The 16,459-nt window shown below is 39.5% G+C and overlaps 1 protein-coding gene across 1 annotated transcript in view; it reads left to right on the top strand.

Moving 5' to 3' along the window:
* Positions 1 to 16,459, top strand: part of DNER (delta/notch like EGF repeat containing) — a 344,618-nt gene that overhangs the window by 249,951 nt on the left and 78,208 nt on the right. Inside the window, exon 8 of the mRNA XM_047773688.1 lies at positions 12,259 to 12,483. Coding sequence (XP_047629644.1) covers positions 12,259 to 12,483 — 225 coding nt within the window. The remainder of the gene's footprint in view (positions 1 to 12,258; positions 12,484 to 16,459) is intronic.

Below are 16,459 nucleotides of genomic sequence, written 5' to 3'. Positions count from 1 at the left end.
TTGCAAAAAATATTTGTGACTCTGGCTAGCATGGTGGTAGTGGAGATGGAACGAAACATTCAGGTTCGCCAAGTGTTTTGGAGATGGAATTAATATCCACGGAGTGAATCAGTATGGGGGTGAAGAGAGAGGAAGCAATCAGGTATGACTCCCAGGTTTCTGACTTGAACCATTTGTGAAGACAGTGACATCATGGGTTAAGCTTTAAATGGCTACACACATCATTTCTTCTTTGTAAGTTGTCTTTACGCTGTCAGCAAAAATGCCAGCATCCCTTTATTCCCTATTTTTCTTATCAATATTGCAGAAGCTTCTGACATCTCGATGGCTTTTGAGGTGGCATGACTTGATTGTCTTGCAATTTGCAGTCTTCCAGAAATGTTTTCATTTGATCTTAAACATCTGATTTCCACAATGTGTATATCTCAAGGGTGTTGATTTTTCATTTACATAATAAATGTTCAGCAGGCATATGCATATAAATACGAAATCTGAAATAACAGCCAACTAGCCAAATCAGAGGTTTTTGCATTAGCCCCTCATTCTTTAGCTTTTTTTTTTTTGTGGTTATGTTTTATTTTTCCATTTAAATGCTGAAATCTTTCATCCTTTCCAAAACTTTCTTCATATTGCAATGAGTTGTTTTAAGTCTCTTGGCTGCTGATGTTGCTTCCACGTGTTTGAAATAGAAGTTTTCTCTGGAGCTTTGTGTTTTCTCTCCAGCATTTCCTAACATCCATCATGTGAGGTTCATATAAACTATTTCAAACCAGAAATATCACCATCTTTGATGTTCTCTCGGCACCTTTTGGTTAACATCATCAAAAAAAAAATTTTTTTTTAAATTTTCTACCTTTCAAGTAGGATTGTAAATCCAGATATATTTTGCCTATTAATTTCTAGTTAGGACTACATATTATCCCTCTATTATAGTAATTTATTACCCTCTAGTCATTTCAGAGACATTACTATTAGGTTTTTTTTTTTTTTCGTTTTAGGGTCGCATCTGTGCCACACGGAAGTTCCCAGACTAGGGGTTGGATCGGAGCTGCAGCTACCACCTACACCACATCCACAGCAACACCAGATCTGAGCCCTATCTGCAACCTACACCACAGCTCACACCACGTTTCATTACTGTAGCTATATCCTTCATCCACTGAGCAAGGCCGGTGAAGAACTGGCATCCTCATGGATACCAGTCTGGTTCATAACCTGCTGAGCCACGATGGGAACTCCTACTATTAGTATTTTTATTATTTGTAATTATAATTTTCCACAAAGCAGTATTTCACTTGTTTTCCTATGTAGAGTTCTCCATGTTTTGGAGTTTGAATGGGTCCAGGAATATAGTTGAACCCAAGAGTGTTAAATTTTGTTTTCCTTTTGCCTTTGCTACTGTAATTTGGTTTGCATATTCTGCAAGAGGGATTTTCAAAAATATTTACCTAGGGGGTATAGCTCAGTGATAGAGCATTTGACTGCAGAAACATTTACCTTAAGAGATTATTGAATAAATTGACCAAAGTTCTTAAAGTGTTATGCTCATAGAAAGAGAAACTATATCAAAGCCTGTCTAAAATATTTGCTTTTAGACTTGTAACACTATTCAGGAGCAAGAAAATGCAGAGCCGTTCCAGAATTAGAGATGGAGCTTAAAACTCTTTATATGTAATGTGTGTATGTGTTAAGAGATAGGATAGAGGGAAAGGCGGAGGAGAAAATAGAATGAATGAGAATCTTGGTTCATTTTTAGAATGTTTCTTGGAAAGATGAAATATGTTCTGGCTGAGTCTCCGCTGCAGATGATCCAAAGCCTCTTCTACTGTGTGGTGTAAAACATCTTTCCACGAGCACTCAGAACTGCCCTGCGTCCTAAAAATTCAGTGCGGTCTTTGCCATGACTTTGGGTCATTGACTTCCATAGTTGGATACAGAGAAATCAGATTCATATAACACTGCATCTGAGTTTGGGATCACTTCCATAGATACTTATATTTCTATATCTAGATATTAAATATACACTGCTTCTTATCTGGGCTGCAGTTTAGCTGTTGAAACTGTGTTTAGGCAATGCTCAAGCTTTCTGCGATCATATCATGTGTACAAGCCAGTTTTGCTATGAAATTTCAGAAAATTACACATTAATACTTGTAGCAAGAATCATAAACTGGCCATCCTCTGGCCTTAATCTACACACTGGAAGGCTGTGCTTGCATTTGTTAGCATCGTGGCTCTAAATTTGATATTTGGATGATTTTTTTTTGATATTTGGATGGTTTTAAAGATGACCTCTGATTTCATAAGGCATTGGTAAGTAAGAGAGTATGTGATGTGTTTACTCTTTAGGATTCAAGTTTCATCCTTGTATTTACAAAATATCTTCCATGTGATATCGGAAATACTGAGAACTAGTAAGGCTTAGGACATTTCAAATGTACAGAGCTCAGAATTCATCATTGCTAAGTAATTTCTGTTTTTTAAAGCGCTCTTAAATTTAAGAATTCTGGATACCGAGGAGTCTAATCTGGTCCTAATTTCTTATGCTATCATAGCATAGCACCTTCAACTTTTCAAGTGCATAAAAGGAAACTCATGCGAGGAAGCCTGGCACAGGGCTCAGGAGCATAGATGTGGTGTCAGATAAACCTCAGATTTTTTTTTTTTTTTTTACTTTTTAGGGCTGCGCCTGTGGCATATGGAAGATCCCAGGCTGGGAGTTGAATCAGAGCTGTAGCTGTTGGCCTACACCATAGCCACAGCAATTCGGGATGTGAGCCACGTGCAACCTACACCACAGCTCCTGGCAATGCTGATCCTTAACCCACTGAGAGAGGCCAGGGGTCTAACCCGAATCCCCATGGATACTAGTCAGTTCTTTACCACTGAACCACAGCAGGAACTCCTTAGACTTCAGTTTGAACCTTGCTTTTCCCGCTTACTAATTGGTTCTCTAATATCAAGTGTCTAAACCTTTTTCTGGAAAAGTGGATAGTAATAGAGCCTAATTGAGTCAGTGTTGTGATTATTAAAAATAGATATCAATTGCTTAGCAAAGTATCTGGTGTATAATAAGAACTCAATATGTGCTAATATATTAACACTGTAATTCCTCTCTTTCTCTTCTTTCTGCTAGTATAGTTATAACTACTTGGTATGTACACTATTCTCTGATCTCCATTCTTAAGAAATGAAGAAGCTGAGACACACAAGAGCTAGTTGTTTGTGTTGATATAGTTTGTCAATAATAATTTGATTTAGTTTCAAACAATAGACACCCCAATAATCATGATTTCATTACGGTAGCTTTGTATGAAGTTTTGAAGTCAGCTAGTGTAAATTCTCAAAATTTGTCCTTTTTTTCAATATTGTTTTTGGTGTTCTAGGTCCCATGCATGTTGATATAAATTATAGAATTATCTGGTTAATTTGTATAAAAAAGCCGGCTGAGATTTTGATAGTTATTGCAGTAATTCAATTTACATCTTAATTATATTGAGCCTGGCAATTCATGAACATAGTATAGCTCTTCATTTTTTGGGAGTTTTTACTTTCTCTAAACAGTGTTTTGTAGTTTTCAGTGTAGAGGCTTTATATAGCTATTGTTAAATTTATATCTTAGCATTTTATGCTTTTTAATTGTATGGTAAATACTATTTACAATTTAAAAATTTCTGGTTGTTTATTACTAGGTATAGAAATATAACTTATTTTCTTATTTTTGTATTTTGACTTTGTATCTTGATATTTTGATAAATTATTACTTTCCACAGTTTTTCTTTTTTCTTTTTCTTTTTTTCCACACCTGTGGCATAGGGAAGTTCTGGGGCCAGGGATCAAATCTGAGCTGGAGCTGTGACTTATGCTATAGCTATAGCAATGCCAGATCCTTAACCCACTGTGCCACAGCAGGAGCTCCCCCATAGCTTCTATTGTAGATTCCTTTGGATTTTCTTTGTACAAAATCTTGGATTAAAGAAAACAAGTCATATATTTTCCTTTCCACAATTTATACTTTTTATTTCTCTTAATTGCCTTATTGCATTTATAGAACCTCCACTAAAATATTGAACCTAAGTGCTAAGAGTGGCCATCCTTGTTTTGCTATCTATCTTAGGAGAAATTATTTATTATTTTGCCATTAAATGTGATATTACCTGCAAGTTATTTTGTATAACCTATCAGATGGAAGAAGTTACCTTCTATGTTAGTTTGCTAATAGTTTTTTCCTTTTTAAAAATAATAAACGGGTATTGATTTTTTTTTTCTTTTTTGTCTTTTTGGGGCCACACCAGCAGCATATGGGGGTTCCCAGGCAAGGAATTGAATCAGAGCTGTAGCTGCTGGCCTACACCACAGCCATAGAAATGCAGGATCCGAGCCGCATTTGCAACCTATACCACAGCTCATGGCAACACCAGATCCTTAACCTACTGAGCACACCAGGGATCAAATCCACGTCCTCACGGATACTAGTCAGGTTCATTAACCACTGTGCCATGATAGGAACTCCTGGATGTTGATTTTTTTCGAATGATTTTTTCACATCTGTTGAAATGACTGACTTCTTTTGTGTACATGTGAAAATAATGCATGTTCTGAGCTGCTGGGTCTTTAGGTGTACTTTATAGAAATACTAAACAGATCAAGATGATTCACAGTGTTCTTAAAATATTGTATACACCAGCTTATTTTGTCCTTTTATTCTATTAGGAACCAAGAAAGAGGTCCTTCTCTGATGGTGTTTATTTCTCTGACAGCTTTTCTTTAATGTATTTTGAAGTTCTCTTATTGGTTCCTACACATTTAAGATTGTTGCATCTTGCTGATCAGTTGCCTACTTTTTCATGCTAAATGGTCTTCATTTCCAATACTCCTAGACTTAAAGTGTGCCTTTTCTCATGTGATATAGCCACACCAACTTTCCTATGCTTACTCTTCATAACATTACCTCTTTCCCCAGCCTTTTACCTTCAATCTGTACATCTTCTTATTTAAAGTGGGTTTCTTCTAGAGAGCATATGGTTAGGTCTTGCTTTTTTATTCAGTCTGACACTCTCTGCCTTTAAATGCATTGTTATGCCTTTTAACTTTAATGTAATTGTTAGTAAAATTGTCTCTTTTATTTATTATTATTTGTTTTCTATTTTATGTGTTCTTTGTTTTATTCGCTCCTTCTTTTGAGTAAGTAGAATATTTAAAATCTTTAATTAGCTTTTGAGCAGTTTTTTTTTTCATTGTTTTTTATTTTATTTATTTGACTTTTTTTGTCCTTATTTTTTTTTGCTGTTTTTATTTTACGGCCGATTTGGGGGTTATAGTATGCACCCTTAGGTTATCACAGTTTACTTAGAATTAACAGTCAGTCACCTCATCAGAATATAGAACCCAAAGATGGTGCAATTCTGTCACCACCCCTCTCATTTTTTGTTCTAATTTTGCCATGTATTTTCCTGCTATGCATGTTATAACATTATAATTTGCCTTAAACGGCTAGTTGTTTTAAAATAAAGAAAAAAATTAATATTTATCCCCAAATGTACTATGTCCAATACTCTTCATTTTATTCTATAAACTTGAGTTTCCATGTATTATCATTTCCTCTTAGCTGTAATAACTTTCCTTAACAGTTTTGTAGTATGGTTAGATCTTCTGGGAACACATTATCTCGGCTTTTCTTTATCAGAAAATGTCTTAATTTACTCTCATTATTTGAAGATTCCCCGCCCCCCCACCCCCCCGGAAATAGAGTTCTAGCAGACAGTTGTTTTTGTTTTTGTTTTTGTTTTTCCAGTGCCTTAAAGAGGCAGTCTTTTCTGTCCTTAGATCCTGATGAAAAGTCATCTGTCATTCTTACTGCTCTCTCTATATATTGTGTCCTTCTCTGGGTGCTTTTAATATTTTCTCTTAATTTTTGGTTTTCAGTATTTTGACTATGATGTACTTGTTCGTTTTCTTTGAATTTATTCTTCCTGTGGTTCACTGAGCTTTACCGTGTTATGTCCCACCATATTTAGGAAAAATGTCAGTCGTCGTATCTATGGCCCTGACAGTAGGATGGGTGAAGGAATAAAATAGAAGAAAGGCAAAGGGTGCATCCACCTCTCTTTCAAGGAAGTTTCTCTGAAGCAACCTCAGGAAGTTTCCACTTATATCCCTTTGCCAGAGTGTAGTCACAGGTCTACATCTGGATGCAGAAGAGCCTGGCAAGTGTAGTCATCATTCTGTGCAGTTGTGTGCCCAAAAGTTCTATCACTCTATCCCTGTGAGTGCAGAAGAGACAGGCTTTAAAGAAAACAAGCAATTTCTGCACACATAGCCAGGAAGTGACACAGTTCTGACAGATCCTGGATCACCTGGCTTCACATTCTTGGTCCTTATGCTTCAGCCTAGGCATCAAGTGTAACAAGAAAGAGTACTGGCTAGGAGCTTAGATTTGGGAATTAGACCGCTTGGGTTTAAATTCCATCTCTGCCATTTACTAGCAGTGTAATCTTGGGCAAGTTACTTGATCCTTCTATTCATCTATTTCCTCATCTGAAAAGGAAGTAATACTGTGTAGCTCATAGAGCTGATACTAGGATTAAATGAGTCAACATAATTAAAATATTTGGCATGGCGCCTTGTATGTACAGATGTTAGCCATTAGAGGACACAGTTTTGTAAGCCTCTGCAGATAGGCGGTCATAGATATTATTTTCCATCCCTTTCTTCCTCAGCTGTCGGCTCCAGGACCCCACCTCCACTCATCAGCCACACTGTATGGCTGTGCATGTGTTTAGAGAACAGTATGTGAGAACTTTCTGATTCCCGAACACTCACTCTTAGATGTATCTGAACTCCATCATGGAGAATTTATGCAAATGTGAAATTTTACCAACTTCCACAGATTGACTGACAGGCCAGCTTCCTTCCAGTTTCCCTAATCACCAACCCTGGATACAGGCATCTTGTAATTTCCCTAGAACCACTGCTCAAAGGCAGGAGAATCCAACATTTATTGAGCTCCACATATAATCTCATTTAATCCTATATAGCAGGATCGTCTGCATCTTTTAGGGAAATGAAAGCACAAAATGATTAAGACCCTTTCTCAAGATCACCCACTAGTAGGAAGATTTAAACTTGTGTTTCCTGGCTTTGAGTTCTTTGGATTCTAAAAGTTTGTTCCTTTTTCTCTTAGAAGGGGATTTAAGAGGTGTCTAAAGAAGATGTGAGTCACTTAGAAAACAATGTTATATGAAGGAGAGGATGACAATTGCTTGGGTGATAGAAAGAAATAGAGAATTTACTGGTCAAAGCAACAGTGTCTTGGTCAGCTTGGACTTCTGTAATGAAATACTACTGACTGGGTGGCTTGAACAACAAACATTTATTTATCTCGGTTATGGAGGCTGGGAAGTCTGAGATGAGGATGCCAGCATGGTCAGTGAGATCTCTCTTCCTGGCGTGCAGATGGCTGCCTTCTTGCCTGTCCTCATATGGCAGAGAGGAGAAACTCTGGTGTGTTGTCTTCTTCTGAGACACTAATCTCATCATGGGGCTTCATCCTCATCCAATCCTAATGACCTCCCCAAGACCCCATGCCCTAATCCCATCACACTGTGGGCTAGGGCTTCCACATATCAGTATCATAACAAAGAGCATTTTGACAATTGGCTCAGCATTTAATCTGTGGACCCCTTCTCTTATGTTCATTAATAATCTTGTGAGCCAGGAAAATTATCCCATAATTGCCTTACATCACATGTGTCTCCATAATGTGTGTTGAGATACCTCTTGAACTAATTTTTGCTTTGTTATCATCCTTTATAACAGAATGGCACTTTATATTATATTTTTTGGACTAGATAATTGGCCAAAGATGTCTTGTGTCTTAGAACATACTGAGGCATATTAGCATTCTCTGAAAATATAAAATACGGTTTGTATTCTCATCTTGCTTTTATATTTTCTTGAATGGATAAGACAAGGTGAATTTTAATAACAAAATGCAAGATTTTTGATTCAACAGAAGTGAACTGTTTAGATGTTCAATTCAACGAGCATTGATTGATCCTCTCTTTAGCTAAATTTTCTGCTGGTACATAATCAATTCCTCTTTCAAGTCTTTTACATAAAGCAAAGCAAAGCAAAAGTTTCCTTCTGGCCTACATTGCTATTTAGATTCAATGCAGTGTTTCCTATTACATTGTATCCATTAGATTTGGCTGCATAACAAACCACCTCAAAACTGAGTTGTAACAGGCAGTTATTTACTTAGCTTATGGTTCTTGTGGGTTGACAGTTTGGGCTGGATTTCAGCGGGCTGCAAGCCAGATTGATTGGTGACTAACTGGTCTAGGGTGGCGTCAGTGGGCTGGCTTGCTTTGCTTCAAGGGGTATCTTCTCCAGCAGACAGGCCTGCGCCACCTCAGACAGCTCTTCTAGGAAAGTTCAGTGGCATTTTTGACAACTTTCTTTTCTGACATTTTCTTTTCCATTGTTTTCAGTGACATCTTCCTCTCTTGGTTTCCCACCTGTCTTTCTTAAAGCTTATCCATCCATCTGTCCATCCATCTACCTGTCCCTTTGTCTGCTCTTCCCCTGAGAATCATAGGCCTCCCCTAGGATCTCCTCCTGTATTTTCCACTGCAGTTGGTAACACCACCATCTATATTGTTCCCTAATCTGAAAAGCCTGGGAATCATCTGTAACTGTTATTATTTCTTATTTGTTGGACATAAACTATTTGCCAGTCACTGTACCAAATGTTTGCCATAGATTTTTGCATTTCAGCTTCATAAAAACCCTATGTTTAGCCATTATTATCTCCATTCCATGAGTATATGAATCTAAAGTGATTGCTTTTCTAAAAATCTTTTTTTCCCCTTTATTTTGACTTGGTTGGTAAATTTATTTTTTTCCTTTCTTTTTTGGCTGTGCCTGTGGCACGTGGAAGTTCCTGGGCCAGAGATCAAACCTGAGCCACAGCATTGGTAATGCCAGATCCTTAACTGCTAGTCTACTGGGGAACAACTCTTATTTCTTCTTTCTACCAAGGTAGAAGCAGAATAGAAACATATATCCTGGTTATGTTTACACATCATAACTTTTTCTCAGTTGGGCTGTCATTGACTTCTCTTCCGTGCAGGATAGAATAGTAAGAGCTTGGGTTTTGTATTGTAGCACTGCCACCCACCAGCTCTGTGTCACCATTTCCTTATCTGTAAAATAGGGCTACTCATAGTTCCTGTAGCATGCAATTACCCCAGAGTTCAATGAAATAATGTGTGTGAAGGCTTAGAACCGTGTGGTGCATCTCAGCCTCCTGCGGATATCAGCTGTTGCTGTTATTATTACCATTTTTCATTCCTTCATTCAATATTGGACTGGGAGCTATTCTAGGAATTTTGATATGTATCATTTTACAACCCACATCAACTTTATGAAGAAAATAATTTCAGCCCTGTTTTCTGGGTGAGGCAGTTAAGGATTAGAGAGGTCAGGACTTGCCTTGGCTTTTCAGTTTGTTATATGGTAATATGTTTTTGAGTATGTTCCTTTTTTTTTTTTTTTTTTTTTTAATGGCCACACTTGGGGCATGTGGAAGTTCTCAGGCTAGGGGTTAAATCTAGCCACAGCTACAATCTGTGCTGTAGCTGTGGGAACACCAGATCCTTTAACCAAATGAACCAGGCCAGGGATCAAACCTGCACCTCCGCAGTGACTTGAGCCACTGCAGTGGGATTCTCAACCCACTGCACCAGGGTGGGAATGCCCTTAAATATGTTCTTTTCATCCAGAGTAAAATGGAATATCTCATCACGAATGGAATTATAGTCTACTCTTGGCTGTGAAGGAACTCTTTGGAGTATTCAAGTGTTATTAAAACTGATTGTGTGGTACATTTTTAGTATGATATTTAAATTTTAAAAACTACAAGGAAATTTATAAAACGTTGAATAGGATTGGATTTTTTTTTTTTAATTTTTTGTCTCTGTACAGAAAATTAGCAAGTTGATTATGCCAATTTATGAGTGACACTTTAGATAAAAATCTGGGAGCTATTTTCGTGTTTTTTTTTTTTTTTTTTTACATTCACTGTATCCTTAATAAAAATTGTGAATATTGCTAGGAGTTCTGTGTGAAGATAGGTAAATATAAATTTTAATCTAGATAAGAAAAGTGAAATTGAATTTGGAATGACAACTGTATATGAATAAAATTATTGAAATTTGTTTCTAAAATGTGAACAAATTTCATTTAATTTTTAAACTGCTCTTAAAATATTAAAAGAATAGATTTTACCAAAGCATGTTAAATACCTACAAGGACCCACAGACCTACAGTTTCACATAAATATGTATGTATAATTTTTTAAGTTGAGAAATACTGAAAGAGGCACACATAAAGTAAAAATCACCTACACAAGAAATACATTTAAATTTTTTTTAAATTAAAGCTTTATTTCGGTATCATTTCCATATCATAAATTTCATTCATTTTGGGGTCTCCATCATGGCACAGTGGAAATGAATCCGACTAGGAACCACAGGTTGCAGGTTCAATCCCTGGCCTCGCTCAGTGGGTTAAGGATCCAGTGTTGCCGTGAGCTGTGGTGTAGGTCGCAGATGCAGCTTGGATCTGGCATTGCTGTGACTGTGGTGTAGACTGGCAGCCGTAGCTCCGATTAGACCCCTAGCCACTGCAGGTGTGGCCCTAAAAAGCAAAAAATAAAAATAAAATAAAATAAATAAATCTCATTCGTTTTGGGAGTGCAAGTCAGTGCTTTTAGTAAACTATACTGAGCTGCACAACCATCTCGCAGGTGTGGCCCTAAAAAGCAAAAAATAAAAATAAAATAAAATAAATAAATTTCATTCGTTTTGGGAGTGCGAGTCAGTGCTTTTAGTAAACTATACTGAGCTGCACAACCATCTCGCAGGTGTGGCCCTAAAAAGCAAAAAATAAAAATAAAAATAAAATAAATAAATTTCATTCGTTTTGGGAGTGCAAGTCAGTGCTTTTAGTAAACTATACTGAGCTGCACAACCGTCTCCACAACCTGCAGTCCAATCTTAGAGCATCTCCATCAACCTCAATAGATGGCTCGCGCCCGTTTTTGGTCCGTTCCGTTCCCTGCCCACAACTGGCCCCAGAAACCGCTCATCTCCCTTCCCTATCTATAGATTTGCTCTCTTCTGCATATTCCTCATAAATGGAATTATACAATACATGGTCTTCTGTATTTAGCTTCTTTCTCTTAGCTCATGTTTTTTAGGTTTCTCCATGTTGAAGGGCAACGTGTCAGAACCTAATTCTTTTCTGTTGCTGAAGAGTATTCCATTGTGTGGATATATCACAGTTTGTTTTTCCATTATAACAACCAAATTCTAAAACATCGTATATTCAAGAAAATCCTAACAGTGGGTGCTTCTAGAGAAGGGACTGAGGAACAAAGGGATCGGGTGGGAGAAAAATGTTTTCTTCGTTTACTATTTTACATGGGTTTAAGGTTTTAAATTCAGGATTATATCTTTATTATAGAGCAAAGTATTGCAAAGCAAAGCAAAGCAAGAAATATCTTCCCCGGCAATGAGTTTTAAAGAGGTGAAATTCCTCCACTGACCCTAGCCCTACCTTCCTAAAAGTAATCACCTTTAATTAATTTATTTTAATTTTTAAATTTAATTTATTTTTTTTTTTCTTTTTAGGGCCACACCTGCAGCATATGGAAGTTCCCAGGCTGGGGGTCGAATCAGAGCTGCAGCTAGAGCCTATGCTACAGCCACAGCAATGCCAGATCTGAGCCGCATCCACGAGCTATGCCACAGCTTGCGGCAATGCCAGATCCTTAACCCACTGAGTCAGGCCAGGGATGGAACCTGCATCCTCATAGACACTGTGTTGGGTTCTTAACCCACTGAGCCACAACGAAACCCCACCATTCTTTTAGTTTTGGCATCTTTCTAGTCTATACATACATAGAGACACGTGTTTACATATAAATGTCTTTATGTCCCTCTCCATCTGTCCATCTGAGCAGTCATATTTTATATTTCAACAAAAACGGATGCACGGGGCTTCATCATTGAACCCCTGGTTACCCAAGCTAAGAAAACCTTAGCTTCGTTGGGTTGTGCTTATCTGGAAACAATTCAAGAATTCATCAGTCAAATCACAATGGAAAGTGTTAAGAACAGCGGCGCCAATTTCTTGGTTATTAAGTGTAACACAGTTCAATTTTTTTACCCTCCTTCTGCCACTCTCCTGCAGGCTACCTGGGTGCCACCTGCGAGGAGAAAGTGGACCCGTGCGCCTCCAGCCCCTGCCAGAACAACGGGACCTGCTACGCTGATGGGCTGCACTTCGGCTGCAGCTGTAGTGCAGGCTTCACTGGCCCGGCGTGCGCGCAGCTCGTGGACTTCTGTGCACTCAGCCCCTGTGCCCACGGCACGTGCCGCAGTGTGGGCACCAGCTACAAATGCCTGTGTGACCCAGGTTGGTACGATCATTCCATGGACCGAGAGTCTCTCCTTTTTCCATTCCCAAAGCCTTTCGACTTTTCTTTTGCATCTGAGCACAGGTTGCCCTCTGAATGGGTTTATTTGCCCATCTAAGTGAACCCCACTCATTTATGACACCCTTTCTCTTTAGCCTTACCCTAGGCAGGGTTTGGAAAATACCCTTACCCCCTTTTCATGAGCAATTCAGTCATTGTCGAAAAATAAGAAAGCGCAAGTAAGCAAAAATGAACAAAATGAGAAACAGGCTTAATCTTAGAACAGTTTGATGATTTTGAACAACTGACTAGGTCACTTCGGAGCCTTTACTGTATTACTTATTGACAGGGTTACTAGGTTAACGGAACAGTTTGCATTTTAATGTGCATACAAAGCAGAATGCAGTCCATTCGGGATTTTATTACCTTTGAAAAATCTTACTCGGGGCACAGTATGTGTTATGGGACCCGTGACTTCTCTTGTAAATGTCCAGAAGTTTCACCATTTGTTTTTCAGATGTCTTCTGCATTTGCCTTGCTGGTTGTTTATTGTGAAAGTTTTGTGACTTCAAAGTCAGAGTGGGTGCTAGTCAGAATTTGTGTCTGCGCAGCCTCCTGGTCTGAAAAGAATGTACCTGGGCGGCTCTTTCTTTCCCCCTTGTTTCTGCTCTGCCCATGTCTCTATCTTTGCATGAATTGCCTCTTTAGAATGCTTCCCAGCACAGCAGTTCCCCCCATATGTCCCTGGTCCGGCAAGGCAGCTGGCCAGTCTCCCTAGCTTGCGTGACTACTGGCTCTGTCCCCGTAGTGCCCTTGCCTGGCTGCCCGCTCCCCTGTCACCCCATCTCACCTGCAGATCTCCCCTCTGGGGCCAAATCAGCTTTCCTTCCTCTCAGTTCCCACACTCCCCCGAAATATCACTTTCTTGGTCTTTAAAATATTATATTAACCATCCTTGTCTGTGTCTCTCTTCCCCTTGAGGAGGTAGTAGGAAGTGTGTTTTACCAATAACTTTTGTTTAACGATAAGGTATTCTTAATAACTTTTGTTTAACAATAAGGTATTGAGCTTCATCTTGCTAGGTTTTGAGATGGGTACTTCCCATCTTTGGTCCTTTTAGGTGCCCTCCCTGACAGGTGGATTTGGGAACCCACCTTTCCACCAAGGTATTGAAATGCCTTATTCCCAGTTCAGTTGTGTATCTGCGGCCATACCCCCCACTCAGGGGCCGAGTCCTGATTCCAGCCCCGGTGCCCCGTCTCCATTGTCCTGTACCTGTGCCTGGTCCGGAGCTTTCAAGGGTCACGTCTCATGTTCATGAGTCACCTGAAGGAGTGAGTGGGAAATGCAGCTAAGCATCTGTAAGATACTGAAAAGCCTCTTTCGTATAGACTTTTAAATTGTCCGGTTTTCTAAACAATCGTGGGATTGATATTTTGCCACGTGCCCCTTTCCTCTCTGTTCTGAAGTACAGAGGGAACAGCGCTGTTTCATCTGCCTGATAACTGCATGAAGAGGATTCTCCAGAGAAACAGAACCAGGAGAGAGGGAGAGGGAGGGAAAGGGAGAGAGAGAGATTGCTTGATTTTAAGCAGTTGATGTGCAGTTGTTGTGAGGACTGGCAGGTTCAAATTATGGTGCAAACTGGTAGGCTGGCAGCTCAGGCAGGGTTCTACATTACAGTTTTGAGTCGAAGATTCTCCTTCTTCGGGGAACCACAGCTTTTACGCTTAAGACTCTCAACTGATTGGTTGAGACACCACCCCCCCCCCCCGCCATTCTGGAGGGTTTTACTCAAAGCCTACTGATGTAAATGCTAATCTCTTCTAAAAAATACCTTCACAGCAACATCTAGATTAGTGTCTGAACAAATATTCAGGTCTTGTGGCTTAGCCAAATTGACATGTGTAATTAACTACCCTGGTAATATTTCAATTTCTCTTCTTTTTTTTATTACAGTATAGTTGATTTACAATGATGTGTCAATTTCTGCTATATAGCATTGCGACTCAGTAATATATACATATTATATATATATCTATCTACATTTTACATTTTATACACACACACATACACATATATATGTACACAAATTTTTTTCTCATACTGTCTTTCATCATGTTCTACCCCAAGAGACCAGATATAGTTCTGTGTGCTATACAGTAAGATCTCATTGCTTATCCATTCTAAATGTAATAGTTTGCATCTGTCAACCTCAAACTCCCCATCCATCCATTTTCTCCCCCCTCCCCCCAGCAACCACAAGTTTTCTGTCCATGTTTATCATCTGTTTCTGTTTTGTAGATAGGGTTATTTGTGCCATATTTCAGATTCCACATGTAAGTGATAGCATATGGTATTTGTCTTTCTCTTTCTGACTTCACTTAATATGAGAATCTCTAGTTGTATCCATGTTGCTGCAAATGGCAATATTTTGTCCTTTTTAATGGCTAAGTAGTATTCCATTGTGCACATGTGCCACATCTTAATCCATTCATCTGTCAATGGACATTTAGCTTATTTCCGTGTCTTGGCTGTTGTGAGTAGTGCTGCAGTTAACATACAGGTGCATGTATCATTTTCAATGAAAGGTTCGTCTGGATGTGCCCAGGAATGGGATTGCTGGATCATATGTTAGTTCTCATGAACCTTATGACGGGGTTTCTTCAATCTAAGCATAGAACGAGGACACTTTTCCACATGTACCCCAGTCCTGCCCTGTCAGAGCCGTGTAGATCTGGGAGCCACTTCCCTCTTGGGGGCTGCTGTTCTTCCATGTGCCTTGAAGACACGTGCCATGGCAGCAGGGAGCTGAGGGGGAGGTCAGGTAGTGCGGTGCCCTTGTCTTGTCAGGACCGTGGGGCACTAAGACCACCTTGCGTTTGCAAATGAAGCCAGCTGCCCTTGTGCAAATGAACACAGACACTCTTGAGCACTCTTGTCTCACACCCAGCTCTGGATGTCATCGCACATCGGTAGATAATCATTAGGCCGTGATCTGAAGCAAAACCTCAGAGCATCCTGCACACCTGTCCCCTGAGAGTCCTGGTTCCCTCGGGGCCTCACAGAGAAGCCCCACATGTCACAGGACTAGGTGGCAGCTTTGTTTCTCCTCTCCCTCTTGTTCTTAAACGTATTAGCCTTCTCTGCTATTTAGTTGTTTTTTTGAAAAAAAACTTGAAGTGGGATGTCATTATTTAAAGATACATGTTGCTTTTTAGTAATATCAGGGAGAGGCTGTCAGCAGGTGTAAGGAGGCTTACAAAGTCCTGGATAGAAACTACATCACCTGGTGTTTCTCTGTGCACACAGGGAGGAATAGCTGCGGGTGGGAGAAGGAAACTGAGACCCCCCCCCCCCAGGTTGTTGACTGTCACCGTAGGAATTTACAGGACATTTCTGGGCCTCAGGGTTTATTTCCACAAATAATGTCTTAGATGCTTGTCATCAGCTGCAGTTGGGGGTTGCAGACTAGACCTGGGGTGAGTTACTGACCAGGTCCTTTGCTGACCATGATCCGCTGCACGTGAGAGCACCAGATAAGAAGCAAGCAGCCTATTTCCTGGCACAGAGTAGTAAGAGCTCTTCTTTGTTTTCCTTTTATGGAGATCAAGCATTTCTTCCCAAGTCACAGAGAGGTGAAGTTGCTCCTGTTGAAGTTCCTTTTTTTCCTCCCTATTCTCTGCTCAACCTTCTTTCATGTCCATTTGGAGCATTTAGCTTGGTAAAGCCAATGCTCAGCCTCTAAGTAGCCTTGAGAAGCCTGAAGAAATGTGTGTTCCACTGTTGGATGACTGGACGTATTAGGCGGTCCCCCAAGGTAGAGCCTTGGAGTTCTGTCAATCTCTCATTGAACTTGGGAGATTAAATTGCTTTTAGAGGGGGTTGCTTCTTCTGATCATTAGGTGACATTGTATGCAATAAAAAGGCATCGTAACATCTGGCAGGAATTTACATTTTAAGAGGTGAAAATGA

The sequence above is a fragment of the Phacochoerus africanus genome, chromosome 3 (assembly GCF_016906955.1).
Source record: "Phacochoerus africanus isolate WHEZ1 chromosome 3, ROS_Pafr_v1, whole genome shotgun sequence".
Taxonomy (NCBI): Eukaryota; Metazoa; Chordata; class Mammalia; order Artiodactyla; family Suidae; genus Phacochoerus; species Phacochoerus africanus.
The sequence above is the reverse complement of the archived record's forward strand: the minus strand, read 5'-3'. Positions and strand labels throughout refer to the sequence as shown.